Source organism: Vitis riparia, chromosome 3, assembly GCF_004353265.1.
Source record: "Vitis riparia cultivar Riparia Gloire de Montpellier isolate 1030 chromosome 3, EGFV_Vit.rip_1.0, whole genome shotgun sequence".
NCBI lineage: Eukaryota > Viridiplantae > Streptophyta > Magnoliopsida > Vitales > Vitaceae > Vitis > Vitis riparia.
The window spans coordinates 4,431,905-4,453,396 of NC_048433.1; the positions used below are offsets into that span (position 1 = coordinate 4,431,905).

At 35.3% G+C, this 21,492-nt stretch overlaps 2 protein-coding genes and 1 pseudogene across 4 annotated transcripts in view; all 3 read right to left on the reverse strand.

Annotated features, from left to right (window-relative positions):
- LOC117911171 (B3 domain-containing protein At4g34400-like) overlaps nucleotides 1–21,492 on the reverse strand; it is a 78,472-nt gene that overhangs the window by 17,528 nt on the left and 39,452 nt on the right. The window lies entirely within an intron of this gene.
- On the reverse strand, nucleotides 12,173–14,350 carry LOC117911167 (annotated as a pseudogene).
- Nucleotides 16,340–20,468, reverse strand: LOC117911165 (uncharacterized membrane protein At3g27390-like). 3 transcript variants are annotated; one of them, XM_034825402.1, is made up of 13 exons: nucleotides 20,179–20,468; nucleotides 19,982–20,043; nucleotides 19,759–19,875; nucleotides 19,570–19,678; nucleotides 19,040–19,241; nucleotides 18,816–18,946; nucleotides 18,699–18,715; nucleotides 18,427–18,530; nucleotides 18,194–18,300; nucleotides 17,877–18,009; nucleotides 17,321–17,513; nucleotides 16,793–17,036; nucleotides 16,340–16,596 (listed from the first exon to the last, which is right to left on the reverse strand). In XM_034825402.1, the coding sequence occupies exons 2-13, from the start codon at nucleotides 19,989–19,991 to the stop codon at nucleotides 16,455–16,457; spliced, it is 1,509 nt and encodes a 502-aa protein (XP_034681293.1). In that variant the 5' UTR covers nucleotides 19,992–20,043; nucleotides 20,179–20,468; the 3' UTR covers nucleotides 16,340–16,454. The 3 variants fall into 3 exon arrangements, with proteins under 3 accessions (XP_034681293.1, XP_034681291.1, XP_034681292.1); XM_034825400.1 differs by having other exon boundaries at nucleotides 18,427–18,715; XM_034825401.1 differs by lacking the exons at nucleotides 19,570–19,678; nucleotides 19,982–20,043; nucleotides 20,179–20,468 and having other exon boundaries at nucleotides 18,427–18,715; nucleotides 19,759–19,929.

Below are 21,492 nucleotides of genomic sequence, written 5' to 3' on the forward strand. Positions count from 1 at the left end.
ATTTTCAATAAATTGCCAAAATATCGAGATGCTGATATTTCTTTTCTATATATCATGTCGAGATCCACCTAAACACGATATTTCAACGATATATTGTTGAAGTATTGTAATATTTTAATCACTGATTGTTGATGGTCCCATTTTTAGCCGCTCAAGAGAAAATGAGTTAGTGGAAAGTTCAGTTCAGGTGCTTTCAGCCCAAGTCGTGCCTCCTCTTTACCTACCACACAATACATAGACTTACAAGCTCATCTCCAATATGATTTGATCAATGTTACTTAGTGTTTCAAGTTCTCTTTACTTATTTATCTCTGAAAGTCTAATATAAGCATGCCAGACCTACGAGGAATCCTTAGGGAGCCGGTCTACTCTCTTGGTCACTTATATTTTTCTTGATAGGTATCTTCATGTTGTTATTTCTGGTGCTGACACAGGTTCAGTGGACTAAAAGTACCAGTTCCAGGCATAAAAAGGAACCATATGAAGGCAAAGAGGCCAAACATGCAGTTCCTGGCATAAAAAGGAACAACGTGTAAGCAAAGAGCCCCAACATGCACGCACAATCTCCTGATGAAGGAAGATATTAGAGCATTCTCTCATGCACACCTCACTCTGCATGGAGGACGATGACTAGTAATCTCGTGCACAGCCACACGACAAACCAGCAATGTAAACTTGATTCGGTATCACTTCCCATATCACTTCTCGCTAAATAAAAGGTGGGAGAGTTTGTCACAACATCAACAAATTTAGCTCCTCTTTTTCTTCTCTATGTTTTTGTTTAGCTAATTGATTTTCTGAGGTCTGCAAACCAAGAACTGTTCTACCTTCCTGATTAGCTCTAGAGTTGATGGGGGAGAAAATGTCAATTTCTATGAAGATTAAAGTGTAATCAAAGAACAAACAACAAACAAGAAGAAAATGAAGAAGATGCACTTTACGAGTATCAGATATGACTGCAATGTAAAAATATATAATTCCAATTTGAAGAAGAAAAAAACTTTCAGATCATCAAAGCTTATTGTTTAAATTTCAAAAAAAAAAAAAAAACTGTCAGTCATTGGTTGAGTGGCGAATACCTTGTCATTGGTAGTGTAGCATTCCTTGCTACTTCGCATCTACTAACCACCAGAGCTTTACGAAAGCCAAGATGAATGCAAAAGATTGGTCCATACTTGTCAGCCATGTCTCCAAGTTTCCGATGTAGCAGCTTGTCTGCTCCTAGAAGATGGAGGTGACCGATAAGAGGCCATTGTCCGGACGGCTCTGGTGGCCTTTTGCTTTCCTTGATCTTGTTCCTTTTGGCATTAAGTGCTGTTTCCAACAACAGACAGATTGTAGCAAGAAGCCCAAAAACTGTGATCTCTTGAGGCTGAAGGGAGAATCCCATGACTATTTAGTACCAGAGAGAATGGATTAGGGGAAAGAATTACTTCTCCAAAATGGCTCAAAACTACATACACTAGAACACTCACAAGTAGGAATTCATGTTCCACACACATGCATGATAGAAAATATGAAGCACCTTTAAATTCTAATATAACATAGTTCTGAGTATGAAAAAAACCATCTCTTTGGCCAGTTGTTATTATGCCTATTTGTACATTGAAAATCATGTGGAGTGTGGCTAGCCCCATAGTTATATAAAAAAGCTATGTTTGTACAAGCTTCCAAATAAGACCATTCTGCTGGTAGAAAAAAAAAAAAAAAAAAACACAAATCCCATTTGTGTTTTTCCCTTACGCTGAGTTGACTTAAAAATATGAGCTAGGCTCAACACAAACAAGAAACTTTGAAGCAGAAGCAAGAAAAATTATCAAATCAAATACCAACAGAAGCATCAACATATGAACTCTATTTGATCGATGAAGATGATCATAATCAATTGATGTATGATCTTAAATAAGTCGGATGCACGACCTCAAGCGCAAATGAGATTCCTGGGCATACCCTTCTGCCTGACCCAAATGGTAGAAATTCTAAAATTTGACCCCTAACATCCAAATCCACATGCTTCGTTAGGAACCTCTCACGTTGGAACTCCAAAGGCTCCGACCAAATTCTGGGGTCCTTATGCAACTCCCAGAGGTTAACCAAAAGGCGCGTCCCAGCTTGGATGTGGAAGCCTGCCATGGTGCAATCCTCCATGGCCTCACATGGCACTGAAAGCGGTGCAGCAGGGTACAGTCGTAAGGTTTCCTTGATGATGGATTGCAAGTAGACTAGGTTCTTTATGTCTGACTCATCCACTTGGCGATGCTTTCCCACTTTGATGTCAAACTCATCTTCTGCTCTTTTTAGAGTGCTGGGATTGTTCATTAGCAGAGAGAGGGCCCAGGTCAGTGTGATCACAGTAGAATCAGAGCCGCCTATTATAAGAGTCTGCATCAACATTACATCCATGTTGGTCTTTTGAGCTGGTGATATGGCTTCTTTGATCAGTGTGTGTTAAAAAACAGTATGTCTGGCTGTTAGTAGAACAATTTAAAAGTTTATCATAGTTTTCATTATTCCCAGAAATTTTGTCAAAGAAAGTTGAGAGTTAATCATCAGTCCTGAAATAGCAAGTATAACAGCTGGACAAAACAAATCATAATGGAGGTTTGCTGTTAAGTGTGTGGAGGTTTATGGAATTTGACCAAGGAAAGTAGAAGAAACATACCAAGCAAGTAGCCTTAATGACAGTGTCATGGTCATGATCAGAGAACTGACCATCCTCAATAACAGACAGCATGACATGGTTGAAGTTTTGCTCAGCCTCGTTCATGCTTCCAGAGAACCTCTTCCGGCGATGCTCCTCCACCCAGCTTCCCAGCACCTGATCCACCTCCCTAACTGTTCTCTTCATTTCTGCAGTATATCCTCTCACAGTGTCCAACCAGCCAAGGAAGGGGATTGCATCAGAAACAATAAATATCCCCGAAAGATATAACAAATCGCCAAGGGCCTTCCGTCACCGTCTTGACTCATAGTCATTTGTAACGGTGCCAAAATTTCCCAGCTACCGCGCTCACCATTACATTTGCTGCCAGGTGCCAACACTTCTCCTTCATCTCGACCAAGAGAGGCCTGTCCCCATTTTGTATCCGTTGCCCGTAGAGCTCTTTGATGAAAAGCTTAACTTCTGAGTCCCGGACATGGTTGAGTAACTCGAGCTGGCGGTTTGAGAGGAGCTCAACTGAGGTGAGCTTCCTTACATCACGCCAGTATGGCCCGTAAGGAGAGAAGCCAAACATGGCTTGGTCATAGCCCATGAGCTTTCCTGCCAAGGATCTGGTCGAGTGGAAAATGCTTTGTCCATGGTAGTTAAACATTCTGTTGCTACTTCACAGCTTCTAACCACCAAAGTTTTGCGCAGGCCAATATGAAAACAAAAGGTTGGTCCATACTTATCTGCCATGGCTCCAAATGCTTGATGTTGGGGCTTGCCTGCTCGTAGAAGATGAAGGTGTCCGATTAAAGGCCATGCCCGTGATGGTTCTGGTGCCCTTTTGCCTCTGTTTCTGTTCCCTTTGGCCTTAATCAACCACAAACAGAAGGCTAAAAACTATGATCCCTTGAAGCTGAAGATAGAATCCCATGACTCAATAGAAAAGAAAATCTTTTATGGGGAAGAATCACTTCCCACTTCCATATATATACCTCTAATGTTCTGTCTATACTAGGAAAAGGATTCCAAGATCCTTAGAAAAGGAAAATGAAAAAAAAAAAAACTTTTCTACAAATTCAGCTCTGTTCTTTTCCTTACTGCTCTTCAGCTAACTGATTTTAAATTTTGAACAACCAACCCTGAAAAAGGAGTTTTGGGTCAAAATGGCCCATTTATTAAAAAAAAAAAAAAAAAAAATCTAACCACTTTATGAAACTTATATTTAAATTGGCTTCTTTGGTGCCACGTAGGTGCCATGTTATAATTTTTTTTTCATCATTTTAGTTAAAACCTCAATTGATAACTGAGACTTCATTTTTGAACTGAAGTCGCAGTTGCCAACTGAGGCTTCATTTTTTGAATTAAAACTGTAACTGTCAACTGAGACTTCATTGTTGAACTAAAACCTCAATTGACAACTAAGATTTCATTTTTGAACTAAAATCGTAGTTGCCAACTGATGCTTTATTTTTAAACTGAAGCCTCAATTGGCAACTGAGGCTTCATTTTTTAACTAAAGCCGCAGTTGTCAACTGATGCTTCATTTTTAAACTGAAAGCTCAATTGACAACTGCGGCTTCATTTTTGAACTAAAATCGTAATTATCAATTGAGGCTTCAATTATTTTTTTTAATTAAAAATTGTTAAATTATAATTTATTATTGAAATTAAAAAAATATACTTAAATAATAAATTATTTATATTTAAACTTAAGAATCTAGTATTACTTCAACAAACATAAATTGATAAATAGAAGATATTATAAATGGATATTTTATTTATTAATAAATTAATAATCTTAAAATATATATATAAGATATAAATTTTATATAATTGTATAATTTATTAATTTAAGATATTTAATTTGTTGTTTTTTAAGATATTAATTTAATTTTATTATGACAAATTTATCTTTATCGAAATAATAGTATACTTTTAAGCTGTAGTTGCTAACTGAGATTTCAATTATATTTTTTTTTTTACTTTCAAATTTAATTAAAAACTATTAATTACATTTATTATTAAAATTAAAAATATTTACTTTAATAATAAATTATTTATATTTAAACTTAAGAATTTAGTACTACTTCAACAAACATAAATTGATAAATAGAAGATATTATAAATGAATATTTTATTTATTAATAAATTAATAATATTAAAGTAATAAACTTATATAACATATAAATAATATATAAAATTGTATAATTTATTAATTTAAGATATTTAATTTGTTATTTTTTAAGATATTAATTTATTTGTATTATATCAAAATTTATCTTTATCGAAATAATAGTATACTCTTAAGCCGCAGTTGTCATATATAGATTTTTTTGACAAAATTAGCTAATGAAATTAACTAGAAGAAGTCTACTACAAAATGTAATTTTTAGTAGTTTAATCAAAATCACAAAAAATACCTAATAAACATTAATATAGTGGGAAAAAAAAACATATATAATCTCACATGCTTCCACAAGGAGAAAACCTATGTGTAACTGGTACTTTATTCCTTTTTGGACGCTCCTCTCTAACTATAGCAGGTACTGCATGTGACACATAAAGAACATATGTCTGTGATAGGATTGGAGCTGAAAATAGAAGTGGTGGTGGAGATAGCAATCTAGGTTGACGTAGGCCCTGCCTATCCCTCGGAATGGTTGACAGTAAATCTAGCTGAGTAGATGTGTCAATCTTCACTAATGGTAGGTTTGAAGAAGTAGGGGGTTGTAATGGAGGTAGGTCTAAAGAGGTAGGGGGTTCTACTGATGTTGAGTCTGAAGAGGTAGGGGGTTGTGTTGATGGTGGGTTTAAAGAAGTAGGGGCCTGAATTGAAGGTAAGTCTGAAGAAATAGAGGGTTATACTGATGGTGGGTCTAAAGAGATAGGAGGTTGCACTGATGGTAGGTCTAAAAAAGTAGGGTGTTGCACTGATGGTAGGTCTGAAAAAGTAGGGTGTTGCACTGATGGTAGGTATGAAGAGATGGGTGACTGTAATAATCGTGAGGATAAAAATGTATATGGGGGTTATGTGAATGGCACATGGTATATATCTAAATAGTCAATGGGAATATAATTCATCTTTGATTCTATTTTGCTTACCCATTAGAAAGTTGTTTATTTAAAAATAGGGAAGAAGAAAAGAATATTTTTTTGATGAAATTTACTAGCACTAATATTTACCCATTATTTTTTTTAGGCTATTTCCTCCAACATCCAGACATTTATTTTAGCTGGTGGTAAAGCAAACCTCGGGTGATATGGACTCATCCTTCTACGAAGGATCTGTCCCTTTTATCTTACATAACCTATATATTAGAATCATGGATCTGTCCTTTTTTTCCCATAAAATTTCATTTTCCCTAGAAATTTCAACAAACATTTGCATCTTAAGGGCTTCAATCTTTGGATGATAACAAACCATTTATGCTAAAATAGCCGTGGAGGATGTAAACAAAATAGAAAAGCAAAAGCAACGGGGCAAAAAAATTTTGAAAACCGAGATTCCGATATGGGGAAAAAATGGGAAAGTGCCAAAAACTTTACATAAAACAAGCCAAAAAGAAGATTGGGACCAACCTCAACCTTGATGCTTTGTAGCTCCAACAATGTCTGTCTCATAGTGGCCCATTGGTGGGGCTAGGGTTTTGAAGAAAAAAATTACACAGAGAACAGAGAACGGGATAGGAAGTTAGGAAAGTAAACAAAAATAGTATAAAAAATGGTTTTTATGCTTATGTGGATTGATGGGGGCTGTTTTGAACAATAGTTTTGGAAGAAGCCCACTTTTAATACTAAGTTTCGGAAGAAGCCATTTTGGCCCAAAACTCCTTAAAAAGGATGATCACCTTCTTGGTAATGGGTCTTTTGTGTATACATGGACTACTGCATTTAAATTTAAATATGCTTGAATGAGTGGGTTTGGTGCCTAAATAAAAGTAAGGAGGAATCTTCTGTTTTGTCTAAAGTTCTAATGCATTTAAATATGTTTGTTTTTATATAAGCAATAGCATGATAGTAGGGCCTGGTAACCACGGTGTCTAAAACTTTAACGGTCATGTAAATATCTTTAAAGTTAGAAAGTGCTTCTAGTTCTAGCTTAAAAAATATTTTTGAAAAAAAAAAGATAAAATTTAGACAACGATTTTAAAAAGTCACATATAATACTTTTTAGAAAAATACCGACGGTTGTATGAAAGTGTTTCTACTCATAGTTTCTTTAATGACAATGTTTTTTCATAAATTGTTTTACAAAAAATCATTTATGAAGTATTTCTTTAAAAAATAATTTGAAAATTTTGAAAATATTTCTTAAATTCTATCAAATATGATGTTTTTAAAAAATAATTTTTTGGCTAAAAGCATTTCCTAGGTTCATTACCAAAATGATTCTTAATAAATGATTCATTGAAAAAGACTATTAGCGAAAATACTTTTACAAAAACCATTTTTAGTAAAAACATTGACAAATGCATTTTTGGAATCCGTTCGATAGTAATATTAGAAAGTGTTCCATGAGATTGTATGGCATATATGTGAACATGTAAAACCTCTTGTCCGCTTAAGGGAAATTAATTTAGAGCATTTGATTCCAACCTTCTACCAATAACATAGTAATTGGATTCTAATTTCTTTAAAGTTGTCTAAGTTGTGGTGGTGGGTTGGATGCTCAGTTGGTATAAGATATTTTAATATTGAGTTCAATAGGTCGTTCATGATGATCCTATGCTTGCTGCCAAATGTTGTATTCATCTTGTAGGAAAGAAAATGCTAAGTGCAGGTCGATCATGGATTCATGAGGGCCTGCAGGCTGCAGCTTTGTACAGTTAACTATTTCCCAATTAATCCTTATGATTTTACTATGAAAATCAGGATCAATTGTTTTATGATGTGTTAATAAGTCAAGAGTAGGCACTCCAAATGATGAAGAAGCATAAGTTGCAGCATCATCGAAACTTGGTTTTGGAAGGAGTTCAAAATTTAAGGTTGTATTTGAGAAGTGTTTTAAAAAATAGTTATGAAAAATGATATTTAAGAATTGTTTTTTAAAATTGTTTTTTGATGTTTTATGAATAAAATTTTATTTTAGAACTTGAAATATTTTTAAAAAAAATTTAAATAACTTTCATGTTAGTAATTTATTTATTTATTTATTTTTATTATCATATATCATTTTTATATTTATTTTTTAAAATAAACGAAAATAGTTAAAATACGTAGAACATAAAACCATGCATTTTCTTTTTTTTTTTTTCTTCTTTTTTTAGTCTCAGGCATGGTTTTTTATTTTTTATTTTTTCTCAAAAACAGGCTTAAGATATTTTAAGTAATGCAAAAAGAATTACTCATAGATGGAAATTTATTACTATCCAAGTGGATGAAATTTGAGATGAGAAGATGAGAAAGGAGAACACCCACTACACCGGCAATTCAAAGTCAGTCACACCAACATAAATATACCCTAAACTAAAGCACTGGGCTAATTAGGGACTCTCCGGCTCACATAAGAGTATTATTTACTTTCTATGCTGCTTCATAACTATAGAGCTCGAAAGGTAGCCTTGGAACAATTGTGACCTCCAGTGGGGTTGCTTTGAGGGCAGTCAACCCAGGACTTTCAGTCATATCCACCCGTGAATCTGCAACCGCTCCCAATTCAAAACCATGAAGCAGTCTTGCTAACGTCAGATGCGTCAACTCCAGTGCAAATGAGATTCCTGGGCATACCCTTCTACCTGAACCAAATGGTAGAAGTTCATAATTTTTACCCCTAACATCCAAACCTGCATGCTTTGTCAGGAACCTCTCTGATTGGAACTCCAAAGGGTCCAACCAGACTCTGGGGTCACGATGCAACTTCCAGAGATTAACCAAAAGGCGCGTCCCAGCTTGGATGTGAAAGCCAGCCACAGTGCAATCTTCCATGGCCTCACGTGGCAGGGAAAGTGGCCCAGGAGGGTACAGTCGTAATGTTTCCTTGACGATGGCTTGCAAGTAGACTAGGTTCTTTATATCTGATCCATCCACTTGGCGTGCTTTCCCACATGGATTTCCAGCTCTGCTTGTGCTTTTTTTAGCGCATGGCGGTTGTTCAGTAGAAGAGAGAGGGCCCATGCAAGAGTGATAAATGTTGATTCATAAGCTGGAATCAGATGGTAAAGTCCTTCTTTTTCAAGAGCAATCCCAATCATCTTCTCCATTGACCGGTCCTGTAAAAGGCAATGAGAAGCAGTAAAGGTAAGAGAAATATTAGATTGTTTAGTGAGTTTGGAAACATATAATAGATTGAATGAAAAATGAGAAACACACAAGACATTATGTAAAAATAAGGAATCTGAGAGACATACCGTACCAATGTGTGTGGCTGGAACTGTAGTACCATTAGGAAGATTGATGGATGCATTAATTGGTTTAGGTGTGGAATGGTATAAAAGTGGTGAACAAATCATATGGCATGTTGCACCCGTATCAAGAAGCCAATATGAAGTGGAATTTGACTTAGAAGTAACAAAATTACAAGAAAAAAAATTTGGTTTAAGTGTAGGTTGAACTTTACTACAAAAGTGAGAGGTGGTGACAAGGTTAACAGCTGGTTGGACATTATTCTGATTGGAAGAATTGGGTTGAACTGAATTTGCAAGCGCCATTAGTTTATGAAATTCCTCCGGAGTGAAACAAAACTTTTGTTGCTCATTGCTATTTTGATTGGGGACCTTTGGAGTAGTAATGGCAGTATGAGCAGAAGCCATATTTCTTTTTCCCTTTGGTCCATTCCAGCCAGGGGGATCATGAAGTTGAAAACATTTGTCCATTGTGTGACCATTATAGCCACAATGAGTACAGTGTAGGGCAGATTTCTTTGGTTTGTCCTTGAAAGATTGTGGCCGGTAATTCTGCTGATTGGATTGCTTTGCCATCAAAGCATGAGTCTCATTATATGTAGCAGAATTTGTGAGTTGCCTCTAACTTTCTTCTTGAAGTAGTAGAGAGAAAACCTTGGACATGTTTGGTAATGGAACCATTAGCAGCAATTGGCTTCTGATAGAGGCATAAGAATCATTTAGCCCCACCAAGAATTTGAGTACATAATCAGATTGCTGTCTGATTTGTAGGAAGTTGAAAAGTTCACAAGTGCATGTTGCCATCTTGCCACAAGTGCATGTTGGAAATGGCCTATAGCTAATGTACTCATCCCAAAGGGTCTGAAAGGTACTTAAATATTCAGTAATAGACAAAGCACCTTGACTAATGCAACTCAAAGATTTCTCAAGTTGGAAAACCCTTGGTCCATCACTCCTGAGATATCTGACTTTAAACTCATTCCAAAGATCAACAACAGATACCATAAACAACAAGCTATTTCGTATTTCTTTTGAAATGGACTTCATCAACCAAGAAAGAACCAGATTATTTGCCCTTAACCATGCTATGTGTTTAACAAGTTGATCAATAGAAGGAGAAACAATTTAACCATCTATAAATTGTACCTTGTTTTTTACTATCAATGCAATGACTATCGAACGACTCCATACAACATAGTTTTCTCCATTGAAGATTTCTAATACTAACAAAGCCCCAAGATTGTCGCTTGGATGTAGGTAATACGGACTCCATGAGTCATTTGAAGGATTGATAGGAGGCTGATTAAAAGAATTAGATGAAGAAGGATGCACTGGAGAGAGATTGACAAGAGGAGAATCACTAGAACTCATTTTCAAGAATTTATTCAAAAAAATGCAAGAAGCCGGAAGACAATCAATGCGAGAATTCCATAGCAGAATTTCGCAAGGCAGAAGTTGAGAAGAAATTTATCAATTTAGGTTGCGGAAGCTTTAGGGTTTGGCTCTGATACCATGTTGAAAATCAGAAAAATCTGAAACTGATGAAAAACACCAAGAAACAAAGGACACAAAGGAAAATGAATTGCAGAAACTGAAAAAAATTGAAAAACTACATTAGACTTGAGTCCTATTTATAATACATCAATGACACAATAACAACGTAAAGAATAAACTGAAATAACAACTCTTTTAACTAACTTTTCTCATCTAACTTGCTTTCTATTTTAAATCTTTCTTCTTTCCTTTTTAATTCCATGCTTTCAATATGAGATGTAACACTCCAACACTTTTCCTTTCTGTTCTTCAGCTAACTGATATTGAATTTTGAAGAACCAACCCTGAAAAAGGATGATCACCTTCTTGGTAATGGGTCTATTGTTTATTCACGGACGGCTGCATTTAAATTTAAATATGCTTGAATGAGTGGGTTTGGTGCCTAAATAAAACCATGGTATCTTCTGTTTTGTCTATAGTTCTAATGCGTTCCAGCACTAAGTAACAAAAGTGTTCATGTTTATATTAACAATAGCCTGAGAGTAGGGCCTAGTAACTACGGTGTTTAAAACGTTAACGGCTGGGTAAGGATTCTTTAAAGTTAGAGAGTACTTCTAGTTCTAGCTTAAAAAAATATTTTTGACAAAAAACAAAAAAAAAAAAAAAAGATAAAATTTAGACAAGGGTTTTAAAAAGTTAAAAAAATCACTTGTAATACTTCATAGAGTGCTTTTAGAGTGATTTTAAGAAGTGTTTTTAATATTTAAAAATTTTTATCTTTCAAATATTAAATATGCTAGAAATATTTCATATAATTACTCTCAAATACACTCTTAAAATAGCAGTGAGAGTGCACTTGAAAGTGTTTTTATTCAAAGTTTTTTTAATGACAATGTTTTCTCATAAAATATTATTTTTCGAAAAATATCTATCAAGTGTTTTTCTAAAAAGTGATTTTTCAAATTTTGAATAGTATTTCCTAAATTTTGTTAAATATTTAATGTTTTTTTAAAAAACACATTTTTTAAGAGTAAAAACACTTCTTAAGATCACTGTCAAGATAACTCTTAATAAATGATTATCTGAAAAAGACTATTAGAGAAAATACTTTCACAAAAATCATGTTTAATTAGTAAAAACATTAACAATTGCATTTTTGGAATTCGTTTGATAGTAATTTTGGAATGTGTTTTTAACCTTTTTAATATTTAAAATTATTTATCAAAAAACATATTTTTAAGTTCTAGAAGGATTATAAACGCTTTCTAAAACCTCTATCAAACAAGTTCTTAAATCATGTTACAAATGATGAGCTTTAAAGGCTACACTCATTCCATTCACTCACCTGTTATTCTTGAGCACTTTAAATTCAACATTTCTATTATTATTTTTATTATTTTAAAAAAAAAAGCTTAAGTTAGGTTTACAAATTAATTGTTATTAAGAATAATTATTTTATTTTTGAGAATAAAAAAACATAAAAAACATATTTAATTAATTTTTAGAAATGGTTGAAAATAAAGCATTGGAGATGAAAGGTCATTTTTAAAAAAAGTATTTGAAAATTAAAAAGAAAAAAACATGTTAAGAACGTTCTAAAATTTCAAACATATTTTTATTTTAGAAAATATGATAAAACAATTTTTTAAAATAGTTTAAAATATATATATTTTTTTTTTAAGAATTATTTTAAAAAACATTCCCAAAATAGACCCAAGACTCCTAATTTTAACATGTTCCAGTTAAGTTACAAACACAAGGTACCTAGAAAGTATCCTGATTAAGAAAGCTTGAGTAGATATGCAAGGACGGCAAGTGATGTAACATCCCGAGATGTGAGGCTCTTCATCGAGGTTTATTTAGGCGGATATGCATTCCGAGTGACCTCCAGTGGAGTAGACCCTTCCTGGGCTAACCAGGGGATTTTGTGGCACACATTAGGATACTACTTTAGTGGTAGAGCTCGGAGGGTAGCCTTGGGACTAGGGTGACCTCCAGTGGAGTTGCTTTAGGTATAGTGAGCCCAACACCTTCAGTCATATCCAGGGGTGAATCTGCAACCACTCCCAATTCAAAACCATGAAGCAATCTGGCTAGTGTCAGCCGCAGGATCTCCAGAGCAAGTGAGATTCCTGGGCACATCCTTCTGCCTGAACCAAATGGTAGAAGTTCAAAATGTTGACCCCTAACGTCCAAACCCACATGCTTGTCAGGAACCTCTCAGGTTGGAACTCCAAAGGATCCGACCAAATTGTGGGATCGCGGTGTAACTTCCAGAGGTTAACCAGAAGGCGAGTCCCAGCTTGGATGTGGAATCCTGCAATAGTGCAGTCCTCCATGGCCTCATGTGCAGTGCAAGCGGCCCAGCAGGGTATAGTCGTAAGGTCTCCTTGATAATGGCTTGCAAGTAGACTAGCTTCTTTATATCTGATTCGTACACTTGCTGATTCCTTCCCACATGGAAGTCCAACTCTTCTTGTGCCTTTTTTAGTGCACGAGGGTTGTTCATTAGCAGAGAGAGGGCCCAGGTGAGTGTGATCGCTATTGTATCATTGCCCGCCAACATGACAGTCTGCATCAACATATTACACCCATCTTGAACTTGTGATTAAAGAAAAAAGTCCATACATCATTTATGAAATAGTATGTCTAGAGTGTCGGCAGAAGAATTATGACTGGGGAATCCGGGTAAAAAAAATTATCCCAGTTCCTGTTATTCCTGCCTAATTTATGAATTCTGTCTGCTGTTTCCTTAGGGAATGGTCTCGACAATTTTTGTCAAAGAAAGAAACAGAGTTACTTCAATAGTCCTGAAATACTGTATAGCAGAAGGAAAAAATAGATCATGATGGAGTAATACGAGTATTATCAAGGTCTTGATGAAGTTGCAGATGCTCATGAGGATGGTGGTGTTATGAAGTAGTAGAAACATACCAAGCAAGTGGCCTTGATGACAGTATCATGGTCATGGTCATGAGCAGATAACTGAGCATCATCTATAACAGACAGCATGGCATGAATGAAGTCTTGCTCAGCCTCATTGATGCTTCCGGAAAGCCTCTTCTGACGATGCTCCTCCACCCATCTTCCAATAACCTGATCCAACTGCCTAGCTGTTCCCTTCATTTTTTCTGTATATCCCCTCACTGTGTCTAACCATCCAAGGAAGGGTACTGCATCAGAAACCATAAATTGCCCCATTAGATTCAAGAATCACCTAGGGGTTGGCACCAGTTTGACTCGCCATTCCACACCCGTTTCCCAGCAACTGTTCTCATCACCAAATTTGCTACAAGGTGCTCAAACTTTTTCTTCATGTCCACCAAAACAGGGCTGCCTCCATTATCTACCCATTGCCCATAGAGCTCTTGGATGAAAAACTTGACTTCTGAGTCCCGGACATGCTTGAGCATCTCGTGCTGGCGGTTGGAGAGGAGCTCAACCATGGCTAGCCTCCGCACATCACGCCAGTATGGACCGTGACGTTCAAACGCAAACATGGCGTGGTCATAGCCCATGAGCTTTACTGCTAAGGATCTTGGTCGATTGGCGAGTGCCTTGTCCTTGGTAGTGTAACATTCTTTTGCTACTTCCGAGCTACTAACCACCAGAGCAGTTCGAAGGCCAAGACGAATGGAGAAGATTGGTCCATACTCATCAGCCATGGCTCCAAATGTCCTTTGTAGTGGCTTGTCTGCTCCTAGAAGATGAAGGTGACCCATTACAGGCCATGCCCCGGAGGGCTCTGGTGGGCTTCTGCCTTTGTTCTTGTTACCTTTGGCATTAACCAACCACAGACAGATAATTGCAAAAAGAATGCCGAAAACTGTGACATCTTGAAGCTGAAGAGAGAATCCCATTAGAAGATGGAGATACAAAATTCTGGTTCTTCTCCGTTTCCTTTCTTGTCCATGAAGGATTACCATCCTCCTCCTTTTCTTTTTTTAGTTCATTTCATTTTGTCGTTGACGTTGTTGACAAGCGTGGTCCCGGGCTGACAGCCTTTTCCGCAAGTGCCATGGCCCATGGGTTGGTGATTTTGAGGCCACGTCTCCCATTTTGCCCGATCTGGAGGTAGATTCCCACCGAGGGGAACTTTTTTAAAAAAAAAAAAAAGTGGTGGTGGTTATGGATGAGGATGAAATTATTAATAATTATAAATATACGGGTAATTTTATTTTATGAATATACATGATATATCAAAAATATATATTTTGATACAAAATATTGATGGACCTAAAATTAATCGGAACTTATAAATATATAAAATAAAATTCTTAAAATAAAATAAAGTATAATAGATATTTTAAAGTTGCTTTATTTAAAAAAAAAATTGATATATATAATATAATTTATAACATTTAATATAATATTGTATGCACAGATTAAAAAATATGTATTTTATAAATGTATATTTATTATTAAATTATTTTAAATATTATTGATATAATATTGTAATATTTGATTATTAAAAATTATATTTAATATTAAAATTAAATTTATAATCCATTTAATTCAATTGTGTTAAATGATATAAAATAAATATATATATGTATGATTTTTAATATTTAATTAATATATTAATGATATTAAAAATACTATGAAAAAAATTATCACGATAAAATTTATATTTTTATAATTAATTAAATATTTTTTTTCATTTAATTATAAAATAATTATAATTAACTTGTTATTTAAAACATTCTTTTAATATTATGTTTATATAATGAGTTTTAGTATATATATTTTTAGTGTCACATATAATAAGGGGCAAACTTGTCTCAACGATTGGTGAAGATTTTGGTTAGGGTTGGATTCCCTCAACAGCAATAGAAAATTTGAAATTTTTGAAGTTTGACCGGTCAAAATATTGGTGAAAAATCAATAAATCGCTGATATATTGTGAAAATGGTGAAATTTTCAATAAATTGCCAAAATATCGAGGTGCTGATATTTCTTTTCTATATATCATGTCGAGATCCACCTAAACACGATATTTCAACGATATATTGTTGAAGTATTGCAATATTTTAATCACTGATTGTTGATGGTCCCATTTTTAGCCGCTCAAGAGAAAATGAGTTAGTGGAAAGTTCAGTTCAGGTGCTTTCAGCCCAAGTCGTGCCTCCTCTTTACCTACCACTCAATACATAGACTTACAAGCTCATCTCCAATATGATTTGATCAATGTTACTTAGTGTTTCAAGTTCTCTTTACTTATTTATCTCTGAAAGTCTAATATAAGCATGCCAGACCTACGAGGAATCCTTAGGGAGCCGGTCTACTCTCTTGGTCACTTATATTTTTCTTGATAGGTATCTTCATGTTGTTATTTCTGGTGCTGACACAGGTTCAGTGGACTAAAAGTACCAGTTCCAGGCATAAAAAGGAACCATATGAAGGCAAAGAGGCCAAACATGCAGTTCCTGGCATAAAAAGGAACCACATGTAAGCAAAGAGCCCCAACATGCACGCACAATCGCCTGATGAAGGAAGATATTAGAGCATTCTCTCATGCACACCTCACTCTGCATGGAGGACGATGACTAGTAATCTCGTGCACAGCCACACGACAAACCAGCAATGTAAACTTGATTCGGTATCACTTCCCATATCACTTCTCACTAAATAAAAGTGGGAGAGTTTGTCACAACATCAACAAATTTAGCTCCTCTTTTTCTTCTCTATGTTTTTGTTTAGCTAATTGATTTTCTGAGGTCTGCAAACCAAGAACTGTTCTACCTTCCTGATTAGCTCTAGAGTTGATGGGGGAGAAAATGTCAATTTCTATGAAGATTAAAGTGTAATCAAACAACAAACAAGAAGAAAATGAAGAAGATGCACTTTACGAGTATCAGGTATGAATGCAATGTAGAAATATATAATTCCAATTTGAAGAAGAAAAAAAGTTTCAGATCATCAAAGCTTATTGTCTAAATTTCAAAAAAAAAAAAAGAAAAAAAAACATCCTAAACAACTGCTGTTAGATCATCAAGTGCATCAAACCCATCCAACCCCCGCCTTGCTTCTTGTTCTATCTCTTTCACCACTCCATCAAACCAGCGCCTGGATGTCGGTAGTCTTGAAAGTGTCAAACAAAATCCCTGCAGCCTGTTTGGAAGAAGAAGATGGAACCATAAAGCTTTTGCCACTAAGGGCTAGAAAGTTATTATCAAATGAATAAAAAGAATAAGAGATTGAGCGGGTATACTTATTAATGCAGATTGTGAAAGCATGATTCGCATTAAAATGAGGAAGAGGACATAACTCAGAAAAAAAGCAGAACACAACTATTAATTTACTTTACCTTCTACTAATACCCTCTAACTGAGCTCTCCTAATCTCATCTTCTGGTGGGAAGCCACCATTTTGCCAAGCTTCCATTCTTTCTCTATCACCATGGTACAGAGAAAATTTGTAGAGGTATAATTCTTCAGTCTCGACTAGATTTAGTCTCTTGAGCTGCTCTTTCATGATGCTCATGGGCTCAAACATCCAGTCAAAAACCCTTCCCTCAGGTCTGTTCAAACTTGTTAATTCAACATTGTCACCTGATAGAGTAGGCAATGGCAATGAGAAATTGATGAACTTTCTATCTCAACCCAACTCAAAAGAAATATTCTATAAATAAAATTTCAGACAAACTGAAGGTTTTCAATCTTATGACAGATCCTAACAAGCTTTGTCATACATTCTCTGTGAACTTGATCGATAAGGTTCACCAGATTTGTTCATGAAAGCATGCATTCACCATTCTTGATGAGGCATATAACAGACTTATATGTTCTCTGAAACAAAATGTTAAAAAAATGAGGTAATAGGCAGTTATCCATACGCATGAGAAATCCAGGGGAACCACTCTTGATAGAGTGAAGGAAGCATTCCAGAAACGAATAAGCAGGAATTCCAATATTAATTATCTTGTTCTTTGAATTTCGCCATGTCTCCAGATCTGGCATCCCAACAGCTCCAGCTCTGAGAAGCTCTTTCCCGGTGTGCTCACATGCTTTGAAGTAGTTATCCCATATCTGATCAATGCATTGATTCAAGTGGTTAGCAACTATCCATACATACATGTGATAAGGTGCTAAAGTTCCTGGAGTTTCTTGGTGTTCAGACACCATGATCTGCATAAAAAAGGCCATCCTCACTCCAAACCGAAAACGAAACTCAACCCAGTTACAAAATGAATGTGCACTTACATTCCACAGTCAGATACATACTGAATGATGTCAAACATACCCTTCTAATTGAGGGGGGAAATGGCACAAAAAAAAAAAAAAAAAACTATAGTAATTGCAGAAATGGAAGACACTATAGCAGTATTCCCACAATCAGGACATACATGCACAAGCTATTACATAATAGAATCATAAGGTACATGTTCTTACCATCACAGCACTAAGTGCCCTCTTTTTCTCAGAACTTGTCCTTACAAGAGGTTCATTGGCATGGATCTGTTCATTCAGCCCATTTACAGACACCAGTGTTGGACTATAAGTCAGCTGCTTGCGATATCTTGGTCTGGCTGCCCACATGAACAGAGGTTATCTTATGGTACAAAGAGATACAAATTTTACAATAAAATAGTGTATGTTTAACTGATAACAAGTCAGACAACAGCAAAATTGAAGTTGAAACAAAAAAATACATGTATATTTACAGTATAATCCATGAGGAATTGACTTGTGATGCAAAACTTGAATACCTGGGAAAGCAGGATCCTTCTCGTAGGTAAAGGAAGTCATTGGTGGACTCATCAAACAATGACATAGATGCAACTATATATAGCAACCCCCTCTTTATAGAGCTTTCCTGAAGCAATTCCATGGCAAAATCATAAGCATAATAACCATCAACGCATAAGGAAACCAGGCTGGAGCATGAGAGAACAAAGATCAAATAATCAGTATTGGAAGCACTAGATAATTGAAATAGTACCTGATATGCAATAACAGCAGCATAACAGCCAAAGAAGAAACTCGAAATAACTCCAGCCAAAGCAGCTAAAACAACCACAATTGGCCACAACAAAATCAAAAGCCCTGCAAAGGGGACACAGATGGTTTCAAAGAAAGGCCCCTCCCTTCCAATAAGATCATGCAGTAACTGATTCCACCCTTTGAACAGAAAGATGGGAGATTTATAGAGGACTATCAGAGTTATAAAAGGCAAGTCAACCAGAACTCCGAGAATTGCACATAAAATGCAACCTGGTATCTCGAAAACCCTGCATGAAGATTACTGAAGATCAGTTGCTACTCATATCCCAAATTCTCCCATAACATTGACAAATTGAGAAAATAATAATAAATTGCATAGATTTATACTTTAGTTCTATGGGCTTCTCCCCTTTTGATTCAAGCAATCCATCCATCACTGAGAAGTAAGAATGGAAAGAAAAATCAGCAAAATCACGGACAATTGTGCAGGCACCCCAAACATTGCTCCAAGTACCATCCTATAGAAGTAATTCTAAAATTATTAAATCCACTCAATAACAATCAATCAAACTACAAAATTGAATGCCCAAGGAGATCAGTGGAAAAGATACCGTGAAGCATCTGATCAATTTTGTTCGTAAAGAAACACCTTCCATGCTAACAGCCTTGAATGTATCCATCACAGGGCAAATGAAACCATAACCAATTCCCATAATCACACTACCAACCACCCCAACAACTGTCCACAATGCTATTGGAATTGGGACCATAAGAATCAATAGGCACTTCAAATATGGATCAAATTTCTTTGTCCTGTTCTTCATAAGTTACATTGAGTCAGTGAATTAATTGAATATAAACAAATAAATGTTGAAACGGAAGGTTTCCTTCTGTATTCCCATGTTTGGTAGCTGGGAAAAAAAACAAAAAGAGGAAAATTTTGAATCTTAATCATACGGCATGTTGTCTTCCAGAAAGGAAAAGAGTTACACCAAACAACCCCTTCTATCGGACACAGATGAGAAGAGGGTTTACTTAGAATTCAAATTTTTTTTTGCTCTTCTTTCCCGTTCTGAGAAACCAAACAGCGCAATCTTCCTAGTTCCTTTCAACTCGAATAATACAGAGTAAAGAAACAAACCTCACTATACAGTAAACAGTCCAAACAAGATGACAAGGCCATAGCCCTACCACAACACCTATGTCCCCAAAAGCTATTACCAGAAACACAAAGGGACTGAAAATACCACCTGCATATCATGAATCCATATATTGATTAGTGGAGAGAGAGAGAGAGAGACAGAGAGAGAGAGAGAGAGAGAGAGAGGACCTTTGATGATGCCAAGAGCAAAGAGAAGAACAAAGACAGGGAGGAAGAAGATGAAGTAACAGAGATATGTGAGAAACCCCTTTGAATCCACCATTTGTGCTTCTGATTCTGAGCTCACTGCAACATGAATTTGGCTCAACCCGCATAAAAAAAAAAATATCGACCTAGAGCAGAAATGAGAAAACTAGCAAAAATAAACACAAATAAAAACACATTCGCGTACCAGGTACCATGAAATCCTAGAATGAATCAAACAGTTGCTTGAGTTCAAAGAGCATGGAGAATCTTTGACAAAACAGAAAAATGGTGGAGCATCAGCATCCCAAGTATACAGAACCAATGCAAGAACATGACAAATATTTACGCTCACACACACACACACACAAGGAAAAGGAAAATCATCATAAACCCATTTCCAACCTTTCTTTTATGTATCATATTCATGGGAAATCGAACCACGTGAAGGATAATGCCTTTTTACAGTTGATATTCACGAGTTTCCCTGCATTCCTCCCCCATTTCCTGCAAATCGTTGTCAAACAGCATCATCCTTTTCAGAGAGTTTCTGTAGTGATGTCATTATTCCTAAACTCACTTTTTTTTCCAAAAATTTTCTGATAATTTAATCTATCACCATGTTACGCATTTATTACTAAACCCATTAATCTCATGTGCATTTCTTGATCAAATGACACTGGGTATATCATAAAAGTTCCTTTCTCTCTTACTAAAACTGATGAAACCCCTCTACCCTACATTTGAAATACCATTAAAACAAGGATATTAATTTAATGTTATATATCCAACTTTCAATCTGAATCTTTCATATTAAATTTGTATAGTTGAATAAAGATATAAATAATTGGAAAGTTTAGATCAAATGATGACCACTGTATTATTAAAGGGTAGCTTTTTTTTTTCTTTTTTTTTTCTTTATTCCTTCTCTCTTTTTTCAAAAACTTTTTTAATCACACAGATAAGAAATCAAATCCACCTCAAACTTCACCACACTAATGATGAAGAGAAGATAAAACCAACCTTGATGCCAGATAAATATACGCATATGTAATAGACTCTTATAAAAAAAATCTTATTGAAGCCAATTTTACAAAAACATACAACACAATTATACATATTTTTCATATAATTTATTTATTTTTTTCTGTTTTCAAGAATAAACCCATCATGAACTTTATTACTTTCATTCAATAAGAAATCAAGATTTGGAAGTCATGATAATAAATGAATGCTTTGCAGCACGTTCATGGGTGTAGAATATGCCTTGGAGAGTATTGCGTTGGGTTTGTGCTGTGGAGGATCCATTAGAAAAGGTGGAGCACACCTGGCCAAATTCTAGTTCATTTAATCATAATATTCCATGGAAAGTGCTTTCATGCTTGTTCTTAGCATGATTCTGTTTGTTTTCCCTGCAATGCCTGCACAATTACCACATCCATGTGGGCTGCTTTAGAATCTTTTTTATGAACATCTTTTACCTCCTTATGGAACACCAGAACAGTGTCATCAAAATTAAAAAATTCCAAGATTCCAAAATTCCAAAATCCCCATAATCATATTTTAAATTTGGGATTAAGATTTTTGTAGAAATTATTGTGTGGACAGGTTTGTCTGCAATGGAAATAAATTTCTCAACAAAAACAATTTTTTTTCTTTTGTTCGTAATTAATTTAATCTTACCAAATACTATCCTTCCAAATTGAGCACAAGATGTCT

Bases quoted from the DNA above. Each gene is read 5' to 3' on its own strand.
- LOC117911165 (XM_034825400.1), bottom strand. The intron at 18,947-19,039 runs GTATCTTTTCCA...TTACTTCTATAG, and splicing joins AATTGATCAGATGCTTCACG to GATGGTACTTGGAGCAATGT. The intron at 16,597-16,792 runs GTAAAGTAAATT...TCTTCCAAACAG, and splicing joins TTAGAGGGTATTAGTAGAAG to GCTGCAGGGATTTTGTTTGA.